At 43.9% G+C, this 20,865-nt stretch overlaps 1 protein-coding gene and 2 pseudogenes across 1 annotated transcript; 1 reads left to right on the forward strand and 2 right to left on the reverse strand.

Moving 5' to 3' along the window:
- Window positions 1–12: 12 nt before the first annotated feature.
- Rab39a (RAB39A, member RAS oncogene family) lies at window positions 13–18,552 on the reverse strand. Its single transcript, XM_021171864.3, has 2 exons — window positions 18,235–18,552; window positions 13–439 (listed from the first exon to the last, which is right to left on the reverse strand). Exons 1-2 carry the CDS (start codon window positions 18,459–18,461, stop codon window positions 13–15), a joined length of 654 nt encoding a protein of 217 aa, XP_021027523.1. The 5' UTR covers window positions 18,462–18,552.
- LOC147002018 (5S ribosomal RNA) lies at window positions 12,170–12,293 on the forward strand (annotated as a pseudogene).
- A 1,545-nt stretch (window positions 18,553–20,097) lies between the features above and the next one.
- On the reverse strand, window positions 20,098–20,636 carry LOC110302181 (nucleoside diphosphate kinase B pseudogene; annotated as a pseudogene).
- Window positions 20,637–20,865: the final 229 nt, after the last annotated feature.

Genomic DNA, 20,865 nt, shown 5'->3' on the forward strand with positions numbered 1-20,865 from the left:
GGCAGATTGAAGTCAACAGAAGCACTCTTTTCTGGGCTTGACTGCTTCCTCAGAAGAATGCACAGTATTTGGAACGAAGCCACTTTTAACCCCTTCCCATCCATCCTGAATACAAATCTCTCCTTTTTTAATAAGCTCATATATGTCTCTTGTCAGGATTGTAAAGGACTCTTCAACGTTTGTAGCGTCCTTGGCTGAGGTCTCTATGTACTTCATTCCACAGTCTGTTGACAGTTTCTCGGCTTCTTCCCTGGAAACCTGGCGTTGCGAAGCTAGGTCACATTTATGTCCCACCAGTAGAAATATAATCTGAAAAGGCTGTACATGCATCTTTGCTTCTTCTAGCCAATCTTTCACATGTTCAAAAGACCGTCGGTTAGTAATGTCAAACACTAAAAATCCTCCAACTGAGTTGCGGTAATAGGATCGAGTTATTGATCTGAAAAATAAAAAAGGCTGTGTGAGGACAATGCTCTTTCTTACTCCTTTGAATAATGAAACACCAAAACCAAATTCGAAGATACCGTCATGTCATGTAACTAGAATTTAAAAATCCAATATGAAGTATCATAAGTGAAGGAAATATTCTGAGATTAACACATGCCCATTTCGTATGCTGACAGAATATTAAAATAACATTTTCGGATAGATAAGAACTTACGTAGTATATCATCTTGCAGTATCTTATGAGGTTTTATTTTTAAGTATTTGGTAGAAAAGTTATTACAAAATTGAGTTTACAACATATAGACAAACAGAAAACTAGGGATGTAACTCAGTAGAGTGCCTAGCATGCAGGAAGCCCCGAGTTTCCCTAGCACCAAATATGATATGTATGGTGGCACACTCCTGTAATCCCTTCACAGGAGGTGAAGGGAGAAGGATGAGAAGTTCAAGGCTGGGCTGAGAAGCTAACTTAGTTGGTAAAGTGCTTGCCAAGAAAGTATGAAGACCTGAGTTTGGTTCCTAGAATTCATGTAAAAAAAAAAAAGTGTGTGTGTAGTGGCTCAAAATTGTAATCCTAGCATTTGGGAGTGAGGGACAGGCAGACCCCTGGGACTTGCTGTCCAGGCAGCTAGTACACTGAGTGAGTTCTGGGCAAGTGAGAGATGGGATTAAAAAACATAAGGCAGACACCAGGTGGTGGCCCATGCCTTTAGTCTTGGGAGGCAGAAGTATATCTTGAGTTCGAGGCCAGTCTGGTCTACAGAGCTAGCTCTAGGAAGAGCCAGGGCTACTCAAAGAAAACCTGTCTCCAAAAGCCAAAACCAACCAACCAAAAACCAAAACCTTTACCACCTGAGATTGACCTCAGGCCTCCACACTCATCACACACATGTGCATGAGCCCCTGCACACACACAAACAGGTACACATGTATATAACACACACCACATACATACACATATACACACACACACACACACACACACACAAGTCTTCTTTGTCTATCTACATAATGAGTTTGAGGCTAGCCTGAGATACTTGAGACAGAACAAAACAAAACAAAACAAAACCCCAAACAAACAAAAAACCAAACACAAAACAGTGGAGAGGGTGGAAAGGGAGAAGGGTCAGATAGTAAATCAGATCTCTCTCTCTCGTTCTTTCTGAGCTGAGGACTGAACCCAGGGTCTTGTGCTTGCTAGGCAAGTGCTCTACCACTGAGCTAAATCCCCAACTCCAGTAAATTAGATCTTAACAATCTTTCCCATCCTGTGATCCACACTCCCATCTCTCTTTCAATAGTTCAAGAAATGAGAAGCCTCCTCTGCCAGTGACTCCTTTCTCAAATAATTCCACTGAATTGTTAGCACACTGCTACTATATTTACACAAATGCATATAATGTGCTGACTGACTATGTAGGTATGTCTCTGACTCAGTCCATAGTTCCTTGAAGGTCATACATACTTTATACATGTGTCTTACATCATACTGCCTGGTAAATCCTAGATGTCACAGAACGTTTGCTATATAGGACTAAGAATATTTGCTATATAGGACTAACTAATTAAAATGGCGATGGGAAGTACCAAATGCCAAGGACCTCCTGAGGGTCAGAATCCAAGCTGTCAGTGCTCCACACTAGACTCACCTACTTGTCCAAGGCACAGAGACCTCTATGACGGTACAGTGGGAGGCCTTGTACCCTTGTACTCTTTGCATTATCCTCATCCCTGAAGCCACCCACAATAGCTCAGTGACCCAACAGTATGTGTGCCTTTGCTTCTAAGGCAGGGCGCTTGGTTAAGTACTAGCCTAACAGTCATGAGGCCCCAGCTTCAACACCTAACACTGCTAGAAGGAACAAAACAAAGCAAATTTGCTTTCTGAATGCAAAGTGTCTAACCTCTCGCTTTATTCACTCGACTCCCAGTTTTTCCTCAAAATTCCTAGCATATTCCCAAGTGACTCCCCCCCCCCCGTCCCTTCATCCATCTCTCTTTTTTCATAATATTTTTATTGATAATTTGGGAATTTCACATCATGCACCCCAATCACACTCACTTTCTAGTCTTTCTAGGTCCGTTCCCCACCTTTTTGACCTACTCCTCCAAAAGAAATTTAATTTATGTTGCCTGTACACTCACTGGAACATGGTCAAACTCCCAGTAGCCAGCCCTTTAAAGGAAACCAGGTCTTCCCCCAACCCACCAGAAGCCCAAAATTGTGGAGAGCTACATTTCAGCATCCTTACTACTATTTTTAAGAGTTCTCTTCTATGGTTTCCTGTCTAGGTTGTTGCTGTTGTTTGTTGTGGAGGTGGGCTGGGGTTTGTCACCAAAACTTTCGACATCCCTCAGTCTTAACTGTGAATCTGCAGTCATGTATCACACTATAAAAATAGCTTCCTTGCCCCTTACAGTCAGGGGAGCACCGATCATGGACATCCATATGGTCTCCGGAGTCAGCACTTATATAAACCTCAGCATGGTCTCCAGTGGCAGTACAGACCACTGAATATCAACACGGCGCTCTGCTGTAGCACCAACCATAGACACCATCACAGGTCACAGCAGCACAGGCCAAGGACATCAACACGGCCTCTAGGGCTACACCGGCCAAGGACACCAAATATGGCATCCGATGTAGTGGCATTGGAAACTAGAGTGTGTCGCAAAGTTTTTGTTTGGTCTTTGTTTTTTGGTTTTTATCTCTAACAGCTTTACATGCAAATATTCATTGCATTGGTCTGGTTCAAGTGTCTGGTTTCTGACACTCTATAAATATTGGACCATCACTGGGATATCATGCTGTTGCCCAGAGTTGGGATGATCTTGTGGCTACACTGGTTGGGGGGTTGGGGAAGGCAGGTTTTGTGTAAGTTCCAGGCTGCCACATAACCTCCCTGCCTACAGCCCCCACCCCCAACTCTCTGTCTCTCAGCTCAGGCTGCAGTTTCAGCATCTCTAAGCTGGGGCCAGCTGGTGGGCCTAGGACTGCTATATTCAGTGATGATATTCAGTTACACAGGACCAGCTCCTCCACACGCTCCAGCAGCTCATAGATGGAATAGATGTTGGGGTGGACCTACTCAAAGCACTGGGTCTGGGCCCAGATGGCAGCAGAGTTAGCCAGTCCTCCTGGGGCTTCTGCTGGCATCTTTCTATTTGTAACACATGGTTTTCCAAGTCCAGGATGGCCCAAAATTTCTGTGCAGCCCAGCTGTTTCCCTAGGTCAGCCTCCTGAGTGCTAGAATTGTAGGCGTGTACCATCATGCCAAGCTCCAAGAGCAGGAGCACTACAGTACTGTACAGGCGCTGATGAGAAGAAAGATCTCCCACCATCTTTGGCAGGATACAAATAATCTATTTCAATTAAGTCGATGCTGTCTTCTTTAATTCTGTGGGATAATTGATTTGTTATTGTTCTGTCACTTATCTGTATGTGTACATTCAGGCAGATGTGCCGTGCCATAAGATAACTCTAATTAAGGCTATGTTGTTAGGCCAAAACTTCATCAGCACCAAATCTACATTACTTTCTATAACTTACCATTGGTGTGATTTTTATTACATTTATTTACTTAATGTGTGTGTATATATGTGTGTATGTTCCATATGTATTTGGGTATATGCATACCATAGCACACATGAAGATCAAAGCTTTCAAGGGTTGCTTTTCTCTTTTCACTATGTGGGGTTGGGGACTGAACTCAGGCTTGGTTGCAAGTGCCTTTAGCCACTGAGCCATCTCACTGGCTGCGCCAGAGCAATTTTATAAACAAAACTTTTGCGGTTGAAAACTCAATACTGAATGAGTTACCACCCAAAAAGGAAAATTCAATGTTGAAATGTTTGCATGATAATGTGTGTGTAGGTAGATACATCATACATACATACATACATACATACATACATAATACATACATAAGTAAGCATGCCTTACATTATAGGAAACACCATGTTTTCTAGAAACTTGCATTCTTTTTAATCCTAATTTTGTATGATAGAGGTAGAACTAGAGGGAAGAGTTGTGAGACATTCTCTGGCCAGAACGTAAGGGGGATACAGAACTCCCAGAGGACAATATAATGGGACTGGAGTTCAGGTTACAAGCTCTTAGCAGCCCCTTGTCCTTCCCAAAGGAAGGATCCAGGTTTTGTCTGATGTTTTCTATGTCTTTAGGGGTTGAGGATTAAGCCCAAGCCTTCATTAACAAGTATGCACTCTCTCATTGAGCTATATCCTCAGTCCCACTGGTTAGCATGTGAAGGAAGCCTGCAGATCCTTCACAGTTTGAAGGTGACACAGTCTCTCCCACTTTCAAAGGCATCTTCTCTGGCCAGGCCTCAGGAAGACCCCACCCCTAGCCCCTCCCCCAGTTATCCGCTCTAATCCCTGCTGTAAACAAATCCTCTGCTCCTTTGAGACTGTCAGTTCTGGGCCATTCTCCCCAGACTAGAGATTTTAGCAATTGACCTTGTCTCTGTCTCAAGTCCCATCATTCTGCTGATATCCGCAGCTACTCTGGCAGGCTGTTCAACCGCACCTGTTCCTAGATGCTCTCATCTACAGTGACCTAGATTTGGGGGCCCAGTGAGGTGAGATGGTTCAGTGGGTGGAGGTGCTCGCTGCTATGCCTGATGACCTGAGTTCAGTCTCAAGGCCCACATAGTGGAAGAAAGGAGCTTACTCCTGCAAGATGTCCTTTGTCATGTACATGATCCCTGCCCAAATAAGTAAATGTAAAAAAAACAATTGTAACTGCAATTTGAGCTGAGGAGGTGGTTCAGCAGTACATTATTTGAAATCACTATGAATTAATTATGCCCAATCCCAAGTGCCAAGGAGCACTGCTGGGGCTCTTGCATGGCATTCTCTTCCCCTCCCTTCCACTCTATATGCATGCTACTGGATTGCTAATTGCGAGAGGCATCAAGGGTCATGTCCACTTTGTTCACTTTGAATACCCACTGTTCTTCAAGTGCATAGGACAGAATGATCACCCAGTATTTTTGTGAATCAATAAATGGCTGATGTGGTCACGGTCACCAACACAGCTAATGAGGAAATAAGAGACATAACAGAATAATGAAAGCCAGGGCAAAGAGATAAGAGCAGTACAAAAATGTTGTCTAACATGTCATCAATTAGTTTGGCCTCATGCTTTATACAAGAGCAGTTGCTATCAGTATTTGGAGAGGTTGATTAACATAATAGTAGTCAGTGATCTTAGCAAAGTTTCTTGTGGAGACTGACTCTTAAGTTAGAGATGTGTAGATGAGACCAAAGAATGTGAGTTGTAGTAGCTTTTAAAATTAATTAGCTGGACCCAGTGGTGTGCGTCTATAATGACACCACTCGGGAAGCAGAGGCAGGTAGCTCTCTGTGAATTCGGGGCCAACCATGGATACATGTATAGTGAGATCCTATCTCAAAAAAATCATCATCATCATCATCCTTGTATGATGTATATGTATGGGCTTGCTATAGCATGCATGTGAAAGCCAAAGCACAAATCTGAAGATTCAATTCTTTCCTTCCACCCTTAGGTGGAAGGTGTCTTAGGGTTTCATTGCTCTGAAGAGACACCATGACTAAGGCAACTCCAGTAACGGCTAACATTTAATTGGGGCTGGCTTATAGTTTCAGAGGTTCAATCCATTATCATCATGGTGGGAAGCATGGCAACATGCAGGCAGACATGGTGCTGGAGGAGCCCAGAGTTCTACATCTTGATCCACAGGCAGCAGAAATGGGCTGTCATCCACAGGCATCTAGGAGGAGGCTCTCTTCTGCACTGGGAGGAGCCTGAGCATAGGAAACCTCAAAGCCCATGTAGATAGTGATACACTTCCTCCAATAGGCCACACCTCCTCCAATAAGGCTACACCTCCTAACACTGTCACTGACGATGGCCAAGCATTGAAACACATGAATCTATGGGGGTCAAACTATTCAAACCACCACATAGGAGTTCTGGTATTAAACTCAGGTCACCAGGCTTGTATGCTACCTTATAGTTGTATATCTTATGCCCCTGCCAAGAAGAAAGATAGATTTTTTTTTTAATCTTAGAAGATATTTGTATAAAATAATGTACTGCTCTGGCCCATATCTGTGAGACCCAAAAAGTATCATCTTTAATAGGTGAAGTACCTTCAGTTGGTCTTTGCCAGCAGTTCTCAACCCGTGGTCATAACCCCTTTGGGGGTCAAATGACCCTTTCACAGGGGTCGACTAAGATCATAATGGCAGCAAAATTACAGTTACGAAATAGCAACAACAATAATTCTATGGTTGGGGGATCAGCACAACATGAGGAACTGTGTTAAAGGACTGTAGCATTAGGAAGATTGAAAACCACTGGTATCTGCTATAATGAAAGCAACTTTGTCATCTAAGCCATCAGATCTAATGGCATTGGCCTCAAGTGTGCACAGCAGAATGAGATGTTTTATTTAGCCCAGGGAAGACTCCAATAACAATCATAGGAGTGACATTTTGTAACAGAGGCATGTTCTTTGTCAAAGGTTATTACACCTTTGAAAAATAGTTCCTGGCTTATAACCTGGCTTGAAAGAGACTAAATACCCATCTGTAAAGCACCAAATGACTGTGCAACTTGGATGCTCACTGTGAGTAGGGTATTCTTTGATTTACCAGGCTTGACTTTTGTCACTAGACAGACATACAGTGTGTGCACGAGTACATGTGTACACACACATACACACGAGAGAGAGAGAGAGAGAGAGAGAGAGAGAGAGAGAGAGAGAGAGAGAGAGAGAGAGAGATCAAGTTAGTACCAGTCAGCTCCACTTCTTTGGTGAGCTTAAAGATAAATGGGAAAGGGAAACTCCTATTTGGAAAGCTTCTAGTGGCCCAATCATGGTCTACTCTTTCTACAGGATAGATGTGATTTAAGATCCACAGCAATTCATTAGTACAGGCTAAGGGATGGTCATATTAGAAACAAAAGCAAAAACCATGATCAGAGGATTAGTTACAAAGAGGTTTAAGGAATATGTTGATGAACATGTAATGGACACTTGTAGCTTATATGAAAGGTTACCAAAAAGGCTCCTCCATAGAGGAATTCTTGATAATTAGCAAAACAAAATATTCCATTCTGTCATCCTCAGTAAAGGTTTTCAGTCTAGTTTGATTGAAAAGTGGCCTTGGGAGCTGTGCCAGGGCTTGAGGGTCTTCCTCTTACCCTTGGCCTGGGCCATGCATCCCTGTTTGCTACCCACATCTCCATCAACCAGGGATGTGAGAAGTTGGATAGTCTCACTGTCAAGGATTTACCCTGGAATGAGGACATCTGAGTGACCATCCACGAAATCACAGAATGCTTCATTCCTTGCTGAGGTATTTTATATAGCACAATGGTTAAAGCATTCAGTTAATGGTGGTAAAGATGGAAAGGGGACTAATGTCAACAATGGGATTCCAAGAGCTTGACACTATCCCCGAGAGGCAGCTGCTCCTATACAACTGCGGAGGTTCATGAAGATATAAATGTGCCATGGCCAGAGGATGTCACCTGGCAACACTGTGACATGATCTTTCAGAATGTGTTCATTCTAAACTGATGAATAGTACATAAAGTGGGTTTTTTTTCCTCCATGAGTCAAAGTTGCTGTATGGGAAGCTATAGGTGAAGGTTGAGTAAGGGAGCCTTTAATGAGTCACTAAGTCTTTTTTTGCTTTTCAATTTCTTTTTCTTATTTTGACAGTGACTCACGCTGTAGGCAGACTAGGCCTCGAACTCTAGGCAATTCTGCCATCTCCTCCCAAGAACAGGGGATATGAGTTACCATGTTTGGCATGTGAGTCACTAAATACGTTGGGTGCCTTGAATTCTTTTAAATTCTGCTGATAAAGAAGCTTTTGCCGTCAGATGAGGAATGCTTTCACTAGAGAACACCGTAATGCTTCTGAGTTAGCCCAGGCTGCCAACTGGCTCCTCGGAGCTACTTATGGCAGGGAGAGGCAGCACCATCACCTGGGGACTGCAGGCTTCCTGTGGTTCTTCTGCTCAGAGCTCATAGGATCTACTGGTTCTTCTAAACCTGCTTCTCCAGCTTAGGAACGATCTCATCCCATTCTATCACGGCAGCCTGAAAAGTGATCAGAGCAACCATCACTTTTTCCTCTCTATTATGTGTATGGGGTGGGGCATGGGTAATGTGCGCATGAATGCCCACGGAGCTCAGAGGTGTCAGACCCCACCTGGAGCTGAGGCTATAGGCAGTTGTAAGCTGCTAGATGTGGATGCTGGGAATTGAACTCACGTTCTTCAGAAGAACAGCACGTGCTCTTTTTTTTTTTTTTTGTTTGTTTGTTTGTTTGTTTTTCGAGACAGGGTTTCTCTGTGTAGCCCAGCTGTCCTGGAACTCACTCTGTAGACCAGGCTGGCCTTGAACTCAGAGATCTGCCTGCCTCTGCCTCCCAAGTGCTGGGATTAAAGGCGTGCACCACCACGCCCGGCCCAGCATGTGCTCTTAATCACTGATCAATCACTAATCAATCAATTCTCTCTCTCTCTCTCTCCTCTATGTTAGTCAGCCAGACTGTTTGTCACCCTGACAAATACCTGAGAAAAGAAATTTAATGGGGGGCTGGAGAGATGGCTCAGTGGTTAAGAGCACTGACTGTTCTTGCAAAGGTCCTGAGTTCAAATCCCAGCAACCACATGGTGGCTCACAACAATCTGTAGTGGGATCTGATGATCTCTCCTGGTGTGTCTGAAGACTGTCACAGTGTACTCACATACATAAAATATATCTTTAGGCTGGAGAGATGGCTCAGCGGTTAAGAGCACTGACTGTTCTTCCAAAGGTCCTGAGTTCAAATCCCAGAAACCACATGGTGTCTCACAACCATCCGTAATGAGATCTGACGCCCTCTTCAGGTGCATCTGAAGACAGCTACAGTGTACTTAGATATAATAATAAAATAAAATCTTTTTTTAAAAAAAAGATAGAAATTTAAGGGGAGAAAAGATTTATTGTCGCTCATGGTCTCAGAGGCTTACGCCCAAAGTCCCATGATCCCACTGTGTGGGCCTGTGATGAGGACAAGCATCATGGTATGGGGGGTGTGGAGGAGCAGAACTGCTCACCTCAGGATGGGCTGTAGGGATAGAGAAAGAGAGATGAGAGGGCTGTAGGGATAGAGAGGGAGGGATGTGATAGGCAGAGGGGGATGGAGAGACAGAACACACCCATTCCCCAGGGACAAGCATGTTCAGTGACATTTCTCCTAATCACTCGTCACTTCTTCACATCACCATCAAACTGTGACAGCATCTATCAATTAGGTCAGGATTCAGTCTCTTCTCCCAAGCTCATCAGCTGGTGACTAAGTCCCTTTCATACAAGCTTTTGGGGGACATCTCAGACTCAAATTGTCACACATCTTTAATTTTTGGTTTGTTTGGGTTTTCTTTTGTTTTTTTTTGTTTTTTTTTTTTTTGTTTTTTTTTTTTTGAGACAGGGTTTCTCTGTGTAGCCTTGGCTGTCCTGGAACTCACTCTGTAGACCAGGCTGGCCTCGAACTCAGAGATCTGCCTGCCTCTGCCTCCCAAGTGCTGGGATTAAAGGCCTGTGCCATCACTTCCCGGCACATCTTTAATCTTTAAGTGCGTAGTACAGTATTGTTCATTTTAAGGACAATGTTGCTCAGGTCTTCAGGTCTCTAAATCTAGATCTCTCTTGATCACTCTATTTTCTGCTTCCTTAGGTTTGACAAGTTAAATGCTTCTAGAATCATGCATTATACATCCCCTGACATCTCTCTGTCTCTTTCCAACATTCACTGTTTAGCCCAGTCTGGCCTCAGTGCTAGCCTTGGCTTCCAGTGCTGGGATTATAGGTGTTTGCTACCATGTCCAACATGGCTACTTAAAGGGTTTTAGCTGCTGAATTTTCTTTCTTTCTTTCTTTTCCTCCAGCGATAATGTATGCATGAGTAATTGCTAGCAGCCTCAGAGCCCACTTAAATTTATAAAGACTTAATGTTTGATTAATGTAACAAACTGGGAGTGAACCGCTATGGGGAATTTGGAGTCTTTTGGCACAAAGAACAATTATTGAGGTTCTAAAAATATATTAATGATATCTCAAACAGCTACCTAGTTTTTTGGCAAGCACTGAAAAGAAGATGATGTTGCTCTAAGGAGGACAACACCCCACAGGCCCTGGAGTGCCCGGATTTATAGCAGTGACATATATAAATATTTAAATGTAAGTGGCCAGATTAAATAGTGTTTGCATGTCATCTTGAACTTTGCTGGATGGACCTCAGACTCTTTAAAACACTGGGCATCTGCCGACTTGGGTTAAGTGAAGCAGATGCTCCTCCTGGAAATGCCCGCCCTGTGGCTTTGCCAACTGTGAAATCGGCATTTAGAAGCTGAGAGTGCTCTGCTGCTGGAGACGGTTGGCAGCTAGTAGCCCAAGATGCATTAGCCCCCTTTCCAGCCAGCGCGCTGTGCTCCGACTGCCCTTGTGGGGATAGGCATCGTGCTACTGCCTCACTCACCTGCTTCTTTTGCCTTGTGATGCTGGCCCTTAGGACTGCTTACAACAAATGCCTGCCCTCTCGCCTTAGCAGGGCTCAGTCCCTGCCCTTGCCTAGGATTCTGAAACTCAACACTTTGAAGTTAGGCTAGTCTTTCTTCACCCAAACATTAATAATTGCAGCATCTTCTCAATTAAAAAAAAATAATGCTGTGGTTACAAAAGCTCCAAGAAATACTGACAAGAGGCTGGTAGACCCCATTTTCCCTTTGAATATGTCAGTCAATCTACTCCCCTGTGGACATGTTTTATTTCTCTTTCATGACACATCCGCATTTGGTAACAGTGCTTCTTGCCATCCCCAGTATTCTAGTTGCCATTTTTTTTTCTAGTTGCCATTTTTAAAAAAATTTTCCATAGCAGTGGGTACATTCTGACATCCTATGTGATTTTTAGCTTATTTTATAGTTCAACTCCTCCCATTATAAAATTAGGTCCACAGAGCTAGCCATTGTGGTGTATGGCTATAATCCCAAGACTGAGAGGCTGAGGCAGGATAATCACGAGTTCGAAGCCAGCTTTGGCTATGTATTAAGACCCTGCATCTGAACTCAAGTTCTTATGCTTGAACAGCAAGCTCTGCAGTCACTGAGCCAGTTCCCCAGCTCCTAATCCAGTGTTTCGTGGTATCTTCTGCAGAAAAGCAATGCCCAGCTTCTTAGCATTATTGTTTACATAATAAAATGGATTACCAGATACAATTAAATACTACACACATCTGGCAGTCATAACGGCATATAGCTTCTATCCCAAGGTATCTGATGCCTTCTTCTGGCCGCCATGGGCACTATACACATGTGGTACAGAGACGTACATGAGAGAAAGGGGGGGGGAAGAGAGAGAGAGAGAGAGAGAGAGACTTTTTTTTTTTTTTTTTTTTTTTTTTTGGTTTTTCGAGACAGGGTTTCTCTGTGTAGCCCTGGCTGTCCTGGCACTCACTTTGTAGACCAGGCTGGCCTCGAACTCAGAAATCCGCCTGCCTCTGCCTCCCGAGTGCTGGGATTAAAGGCGTGCGCCACCACGCCCGGCTGTGAGAGAGAGACTTTTTATGCAAGCCAGGTAGATATAAGCTATAAGATTGTGGACAAGCCAAAGAATCTCTACACATTAATTATCTTACTTAGAAAATGGCACTTGAGTCTACAGCCATACCACCCTGAACATGCATGATCTCATCTGATCTGATCTTGGACGCTAAGCAGGGTTGGGCCTAGTTAGTACTTGGATGGGAGACCACCTGGGAATACCAGGTGCTGTAGGCTGAAAAAGAAAAAGAAAGAAAGAAAGAAAGAAAGAAAGAAAGAAAAGGAAAGGAAAGGAAAGGAAAGGAAAGGAAAGGAAAGGAAAGGAAAGGAAAGGAAAGGAAAGGAAAGGAAAGGAAAGGAAAAAGAAAGAAAGAAAGAAAATGGCACTTGAGAGCTGGAGGTGGGAGGAGCAGGAGTTCAAGGTTTTAAGGGAATTTTAAGGGAATGACTACAAAGTTAGTTGGAGACAACCTAGATTTCATGAGACCATTTTTCTTTGTTGTTGTTGTTGTTTTTGAGACAGGGTTTCTCTGTATAGCCCTGGCTGTCCTGGAACTCACTCTGTAGACCAGGCTGGCCTCGAACTCAGAAATCCACCTGCCTCTGCCTCCCGAGTGCTGGGATTAAAGGCGCGCACCACTATGCCTGGCTGAGACCATTTTTCAATAAAAATAAATTTAGTTTCATAAAAAATAAGCTCTTTCCTCCAATGACATCTACTAATAGTACATTGAAAACTATTTCAGGGAAAAGTGATGGGCAAAACCTATAATTTGAGAATCTATAATGTTTCTTCATAATGCTTTCTTTTATGGCTAGAGAAGTTCTTGGGAGCCTCCTAGCTCCCCCTCACCCTAGCCCCAGCGTTCTCTCTTAGTCTCGCAGAAGGAATTCCTGTATGGATCACTTCCTCTATTTCTGTACCTCTGAGGCACGCATCTGTGGTTGAAGCTATACTTCAGCCTTACCTACATGACTCCATATCACAGGAGTGTATCTGCATCCTGTAAATGTTAGTGTGTCCTGTAAAAAGGATACACTGGGAAGGGCGAGTGCAGAGCAGAAGTGGCTCACTGGGTAAACTGCTTCCTTTGCAAGTAAGAGGATCTAAATTTGGGTCCACAGCACCCATGTTAAAAAAAAAAAAAAAAGGCTGGCACAGCAGCATGGATTGAGGAAGTGGAGGCAGGAGGAGATCTGGAGTCCAATGACCCTTACTGCCTACAGCCTTTTGCTAAATTAACTAGTCAGCTAACTCATTAGTAGGTCTGCTATTGCTTTCCATCTTAAAAAAGAAAAAAGAGCTGCTTCTTCTTTATACTCCTTGGTAAACAGTTATTCCTGATTGCATGTTTTGAAAGAGCCCAAGTAAATTGGATAATTTAATAATAATAATAATAAAACAAAACACATCTCTTTGCTGCAATCTTAGCAGCTTTCTTCTTCCGGTGCTCCTGTGCTAGGGTCAAACCTAGAGCCTTGGGAATGGTAAAGAAAAAGTCTGCCACTGAGCCACAGTTTTAGTCCTTAGTATCTTGAGACGAAGTCTTGCCAGGTAGCCTATGCTGGCTTCAAACTTACAGTCCTGACTCTGCCTCCCAGATGTTTAGATCACCGCTATGCCTGGCTTCTTAGATGCTTTATTTAGTTTATTTTTATTTATTTATTTATTTATTTATTTTATTTTATTTTATTTTTTTGAGACAGGGTTTCTCTGTGTAGCCCTGGCTGTCCTGGAACTCACTCTGTAGACCAGGCTGGCCTCAAACTCAGAAATCTGCCTGCCTCTGCCTCCCAAGTGCTGGGATTAAAGGCATATGCCATCACTGCTCAGCTTCTTAGATGCTTTGATATGGGGTTTTAAAGGAATGTTAAAGTGATAGAGATTTCTGACACATTTGATTATTCAGTCATCCTTTGAAAAGGATCACTAAGGATCAAGCACACCTTGAGAGGACTGAGGGAAGAAGGTGAGGAAGAAGGTGTCACTCCTGGAGCATTAGAATTAGTGCCTATAACTGTACTGTCCCAAAAGGTCAGACAATATGGGAAAAAAATGACCAAATTTGGCTTGAAATTCACAAGTTTCATGATGCATGTGTGGATTCAATATTGCTACTATGCTTTTTTCACCCTGTAAATTAGATCACTTTCTGCTACTGTGACAGGATATCTGAGATTGGATACAGTATAAAGAAAAACAGTTCATCTAGCAGCGTGACACTGGGTTTTGTGAGGTCAACCTCTGCTGCATCCCATCATGGTAGGTGACATCCTCCTGGCTGCATGTTTGAGAGAAAGACATCACATAGCAAGACAAGGTGCCAGAAAGCTGGAAGGGGCTGGACTCACTCTGTGGAAAGAACTTATTTTCATGAAACTATTTGAGGCTCCATGAGAAATTACTTTTTAAAAATTTCTATCCTACATTTTTCTTTTAAAATTTTATTTCATGAATTTATTTATGGGGAAAGGCACCTCATTATCCACATTGAGGTCAGAGGACAACTTGTAACAAGAGCCAATGTTCTCTTTATACCATGTGGGTCCCAGGAACCAAACACAGGTTATCAGGTTTGTATCTTTATCCATGGAGCCATCTTGCAGACCCTACCATGAGAAATGACTTGATCCCTCCCAAGGATGGTGTAGCCAATGACCCAATAATTTTACTCTATAGACCCCCTACATTTTGAGTCCCAGCACCTCTTCCCAATTACACTGGTGAATTTGGTTGAGACTAGTAGTGTCAACACATGAAGGATAAACATTAGTACTTTATAGTACATAAATGTACTTTATGGAAACAAAATCAAAATTTGTATTCTTTTACTTAATACTTTTCCATATTTTAGCACTCTATATACTTACTAACACTGTATTGCCTTGGTGTGATGGTGCACACCTTTAATGCAAGCCCTGGGGAGTAAAGGCAGCTGGCTGACTGAGTTCAAGGCCAGCCTGCTCTACAATGAGTTCCTAGAGCTACAAAGAGGGCTGGGGGGGGGGGATAAAAACAATAACAGTAAACAAACAAAATAACAAATAACAAAACAAACAGAAACCAAATACTGTATTAAACACATTTTTTTCTTTTACTAATCAACTTTCCCCAATATATTAAAAATTATAAAAGGTGGTGATGGCTAGTTCCCCTGTAACATTCATAATTCTAAACTCCCCTTTCCCACTTCCTAGACATAGAGCAGCCCTTTTTTTTTCTATTGAACTAGGGTTCTTCATGGAAACCTAAGTATTGCATCAAATCAAATCAAATCAAAATTCTGATTTTATTCTTCTATTTTTCTTAGAAAGAGTCTCACCGTGTAGCGTTTGGTTGGCCTGCAACTCTCTGTGTAGACAAGACTGGCCTGTAAGTCAGAGACTTGTTTGCCTCTGCTTCCAAAATGCTGGGACTAAAGGATTGCATCCCCATGCCCAGTAATGTTCTCTTTTGAGACCAAGTCTGGTTGTGTAGCCTGGGCTGGCCTTGAACTTATGAACTTCCTACTTCAATCTCTGAATGATAGGCAAGTATCACAATGCCCAGCTGATCTTGTTCTTTCTTTGTTATGCTGGTAGTTAAAACCCACCAGAATGCTAATTTAAATACTATAAAGTAAAACTAATGGTGATAATTATCTGATGATCACTTCATTGTTCTGTAATATATTTCAAACTACCTCATGAGCTCCCTAAGGTAAGTTCCTTTTCTCTTTATGTCTAATCACCAGTAAACCTAATATAATATTTCCCACAAATTCCTCAGGTTACGACTGTAATGACAGACATATATCTTCAAGTACCCTTGAAGGAGATCTATGATTCAAAGTAAATGTCTGTGTTTTCTAGAAGCCATGGGATGACTTAACAGCAGTTGTTCTGAATGCCGTTTTATGGTGAGGCATTCTGCTAAATGCTAGAAAGGCAACTACTGTAGGTAGCTACTGAAATATGTATTTATGAATATATCATCGGGAAAGAGCCAAACTAAGCAAAGTATGACTCATCATAAATGTTCTCTAACTGTCCTTGCATTATTGGGTGGTTTTAATAATGTATACATAAAATGAATTGCTATTTAGATTCTTCTCAAAGCCATTACAAAACCCTCAATTAGCAAAGGTTTACATTCTAACAAATTAATTATCCTTCACCTTCCTGTCGGCAGGGTGAGGAATTACTTTTAAGTAAATAGACAGAGGAAGATTTTACTATCTTTAAAGGGTAAAGCAAATGCTCTTAGTAAATGCTTGCTCCCCACCCCCTCCGGACCTTGAAATATCTCCAAGATCATCTCTGATTAAGATCACAAATGGAAGAATCTGTAACGGATTTCACGAGTGATTGAACCGGAAGAAGTCTTAGAAATCATAAAAAATGTCTTCATCTTACAGATGGAGCACAAGTTTTAAAGAAAAACAAAACTGTTTCAATCAAAGGAGGCTGATTGGAAAGGAAAGGACAATGTCTTCATGGAATTCTAAACAGTCCATGACCTTTAGCACCTCTCTGAAAGCTGGCCTTCCCTTGCATCACATCCCTTGTTATCTCTGTGTACCAGTGGAATCAGTGTCACACCCAGGAATGGAAATAAAAAACAAACGAACAAACAAAACCACCAGGCTGGCCTTGAACTCAGAAATCCACCTGCCTCTGCCTCCTGAGTGCTGGGATTAAAGGCGTCTGCCACCATGCCCCGCTCACTTTTTTTTTTTTTTTTTTTTTTTTTTTTTTTGAGACCACAGAGATCTGCTTGTCTCTGCCTCATGAGTGATGGGATTAAAGGCTTGTCCTATCACACTGACTGGAAGCCAAACTTCTGAATGTTGAACACTTTACACATGTAGGCTGAACTCTCTTGGAATGGATCCTGGCTGAATGAGGGCAAGCCACATTTGTTAAATTCCTTAATGGAATTCTTTATTTCACAAGCAAAAGTACTTGTTGAGAGATATAAAAATGCTTGCCTACAAGAGTTCCAATTGATCATGTGATTTTAAAAAAAGATTTATTTTTTTATTATATGTAAGTACACTGTAGCCATCTTTAGACACACCAGAAGAGGGCATCAGATCTCATTAGGGATGGTTGTGAGCCACCATGTGGTTGCTGGGATTTGAACTCAGGACCTTCAGAATGAAGAAGAGCAGTCAGTGCGCTCTAAGCCATCTCTACCCACTAAGCCATCTCACCAGTACCGATCATGTGATTTTTAAAGAAACAATTCCCTACATTATCAGCTTTCTTACTTTGCTCTAGAACAAAGTACTCTTCGATCTCAAAAACTGGAAATAGGCTTTAAATGTGATTTAATCTCAACTATCCAAGGACTTCAGTTTCATTTACTTTTTTTCTGTAAGGCCAGTCGACTTTATACAATCTTTCAGGTTCCCCAGTAAACAACCAGAACGAGACTATCTACTTGAGACTGACTCTCTCCCCATTTAGAAAAGTGCTTTCTTCTGTTGTCACACACTAGAACGTTACGAATCCATCTGTGAAATAAAGGAAAGGTTGCGGACAACCCTCAGTATTATCTTTTTCACACCAAAGCGTCAAAGGTGACGAACTTTTAAAGGAAACTTCACCCTATAAACGCAAACACACACCCTTAGTTGTGTCAGTGACTCCGATGTTGCATTTAGTTGTTTTCCAAGACCTACTCCCGAGGGTCATGGCCCAGAATTTTCTGATGACCACACTCGGTGCTTTCAGATGTTTAAACCATTACCGCATGCATCTCTCTGTGAACCGTCCTGAGGGCTGGAACCCCGTCTGGAATTCTGCTTGCTGAGAACTAAAGATTTTTCACAGACCTGGGAACCCCACTTGGCATATTTCCCGGGCCTGAAAGAGGCTTGGTCAAGGCTGGGAGGAGGTGCTAGGAGGAGGGTGGTTGAGGCAGGGTGTGTGTGCACAGCGAGCGAAGTCGAGTTTGGGGAGAAGGCAGCGGCGGAGCCAAAGGGACCCAAACGCCAAGAGGAGCAAACAGAGCTGGGAAAGACCGGCGACCCTGATTCGGACAGGAAAGGAGACAGAAAGGGGGCGCAGGAAATCCGCACTAAAGAAAGAAGAAACTGCGGAGGAGGAAGTCGCCCCTGGAAGGGGAGGGGCGAAGGGGAAGCGAGCACCGAGCGCTAGCACTTTCGAGAGCCTGTGGCGGGTGCCTCCCTACCTGAAGCGCTCCTGCCCCGCCGTGTCCCAGAGCTGCAGCTTGATCCTCTTGCCCGGCTCAATTTCCAGCAGGCGCGAGAAGAAGTCCACGCCGACTGTGGGGTCGCAGGCGGGGGAGTGCAGCCCTGGGAAGCGGCCCTGGGTGAAGCGGTGCAGAAGGCACGACTTGCCCACCGTGGAGTCTCCGATCACAATAAGGCGGAACTGATAGATCCAAATAGTCTCCATCTCCTACGTGCCGGGTGCGCTCAGGAGCAAGTTCTGCCGAAGGAACTGTCCCTTCAGCACCTACGCGGCGCGCGCCCGCCCGCTTCCAGCATCTTCCTGCGGCTGCGGCCGCCGCCTGGTAGCCGCCCTCTGGGGAGGGAGGGGCGGGGCCGCGGGCAGGGGGCGTGGACTTGGTCTGATTGGGGTGGGGTTTGAGGGTGAGGGAGGGGCCACGAGTTTGGAAGGGATAGTAGGTAGGGGTGTGATCGTGAGTTGGGGGCGGGAACCTAACTTGCAGAGCAGCTGCCTCGGGCAGGGGGCCGGGCCCGAGCTGTAAGGGGAGGGAACTGACGTTGTAGAGGCGGGTCATTGGTCGTGCGGGGGCGGGGCCTCTAACTAGAGGGGCGCGGCAAGAGCATCGGCTGAGAGGATAGGGAAGTAGCAGAACTCTAGACGACCTTAGCTCATTCTAGTCCAGATCTTGCTGGAAATGGACAAGGAATGGGTGTGGCGAAAGGATGTGACAGCAATAGCAACCAATGAAAATGTATTCAAGGGCTAAGCTCCAGAAAGGTCAGCCAATGGGAAGTGAGAGTCATTTTCTCTCACGCGTCTGCGAAGGCTCTCTTCAGACTGAGACCCTGGTTTTGAAAGTCAGTCAGGCTTCTGTATGTGGATTCATGGTGTCCGGGTTCTCAGAAGATTCCAGTTGGCAGTTTCCAATGAAGAAAACAAAATTTGCAGAACTAGTTCTGATAGTTTCTGTTAAGGATTGCCTGTTGCTGTTTGCCACAGCGTTTTCAGGATAGTTCTAGCCCTATGCTCTTTGGGGCCCTCCAGCCTGGGAAAAACTTAAAATGTTGAGAAGCTCATACGAGTCATCACTATTCTCAGTCTATAGCTGCCTTCTGCTTGCGTATGACCAAAGACCTAATAAACGAAGCGTAATTTAAATGTTGGTGAGACCTTACTGTGTTCTCATCCCTCCCCTCAAATTTGACGAGGAAGAAGAGAATTTCTCTTCTGGTCTGGGATGCAGCCCAGATGGTAGAGTTGCCTAGCAACATGAAGCCCTGGGTTCAGTCCCCAACTCCACATAAACCAAATATGGTGGCCCACGGTCATTATTCCATCACATGGGGCACGGGGATCAGAAGTTTAAGATTATATCCTGTAACTCTCAGCTACACAGAGAGTTACAGGATGACTTAGCTTTTTAAAGTCAAATCAAAGTGCAACAGCTTTAAGGTGTGTGTTTTATACCAAAGTTTGTGATGAGAGCCACATAGCTCAGTGTTAGCACTCTTCCCAGCCTGCGTGAAACCCTAGGTTTGATCCCTCAGTACTGAAATTTTCAGCCAGGCAGTGGTGGCGCACGCCTGTAATCCCAGCACTTGGGAGGCAGAGGCAGATGGATTTCTCAGTTCAAGACCAGCCTGGTCTACAGAGTGAGTTCCAGGACAGCCAGGACTGTGCAAATTTCTTGCCAACCATTTCATTCTTGCAACATCTAACTATCACACTCATCCTTAATTCCTTTCTTTGTTTTGGAGGAAGAAGTGTGACTTTCAGAGAACTGTTCTCTTTTTTTTTTTCCCCAGTTCCAAAGTCTTTATTGTTTTAGAAAATATGATCCATCCTGTCAGTGAAATGAAGAGCTCTGTCCAGAAACCCATCAGTAGTGCTGAAAAGGACTCTGGTTTCTCCACGTCTACTCATACACCCAGTCATGGGCACAAGACTTGTAGTCGATCAGTTCTTCGGGCTTAAACCATAGATGGATCTCTTTCTCAGCACTCTCCACTGAATCACTGCCATGAATGATGTTCCTGCCAACTTAAATGCAGAAATCCCCACGGATGGTGCCTGGTTTTGAATCAGCTGGATTGGTCTCCTCCAGCATCACTCGGCCCGTTTTCACCACATTGAGCCCCTCCTAGACCATGGCCACCACGGGCCCTGAGTTCATGTACTTCACCAGCCCCGGGAAGAAAGGACGGTCTTTCAGGTCGATGTAATGCTGCTTCAGGTGTTCTTCAGAGGCCCGAAGGAACTTCATGGCCACCAGGCGGAACCCCTTCTGCTAGAATCGCTTGATGATCTCGCCCACCAGGCCGCGCTGCATGCCATCTGACTTGATGGCAATGAAGGTAAGCTCGAGGTTGGCCATGGTCCAAAAGCCGGTGGGTCGGCTGGTGTCTGCGATGAGCGACAGAAACAATGAGACTAGAACGACCACCAGCCGGCGCGGAGAGAGCGAACTGTTCTTTTCTCTGCCATGCATCTTTAGGCCCCTATCTGCAATTAGTCAATCTTTATTTTATGTGGTATGTATCTTGTCTCCCTTCTACAATTCTTTCTTCCTTTCTTTTTTCCTTTCTTTCTTCCTTTCTTTCTTCCTTCCTTTCTTCCTTCCTTCCTTCCT

The sequence above is a fragment of the Mus caroli genome, unplaced genomic scaffold, assembly GCF_978045245.1.
Source record: "Mus caroli unplaced genomic scaffold, Mus_caroli_1 scaffold_11, whole genome shotgun sequence".
Taxonomy (NCBI): domain Eukaryota; kingdom Metazoa; phylum Chordata; class Mammalia; order Rodentia; family Muridae; genus Mus; species Mus caroli.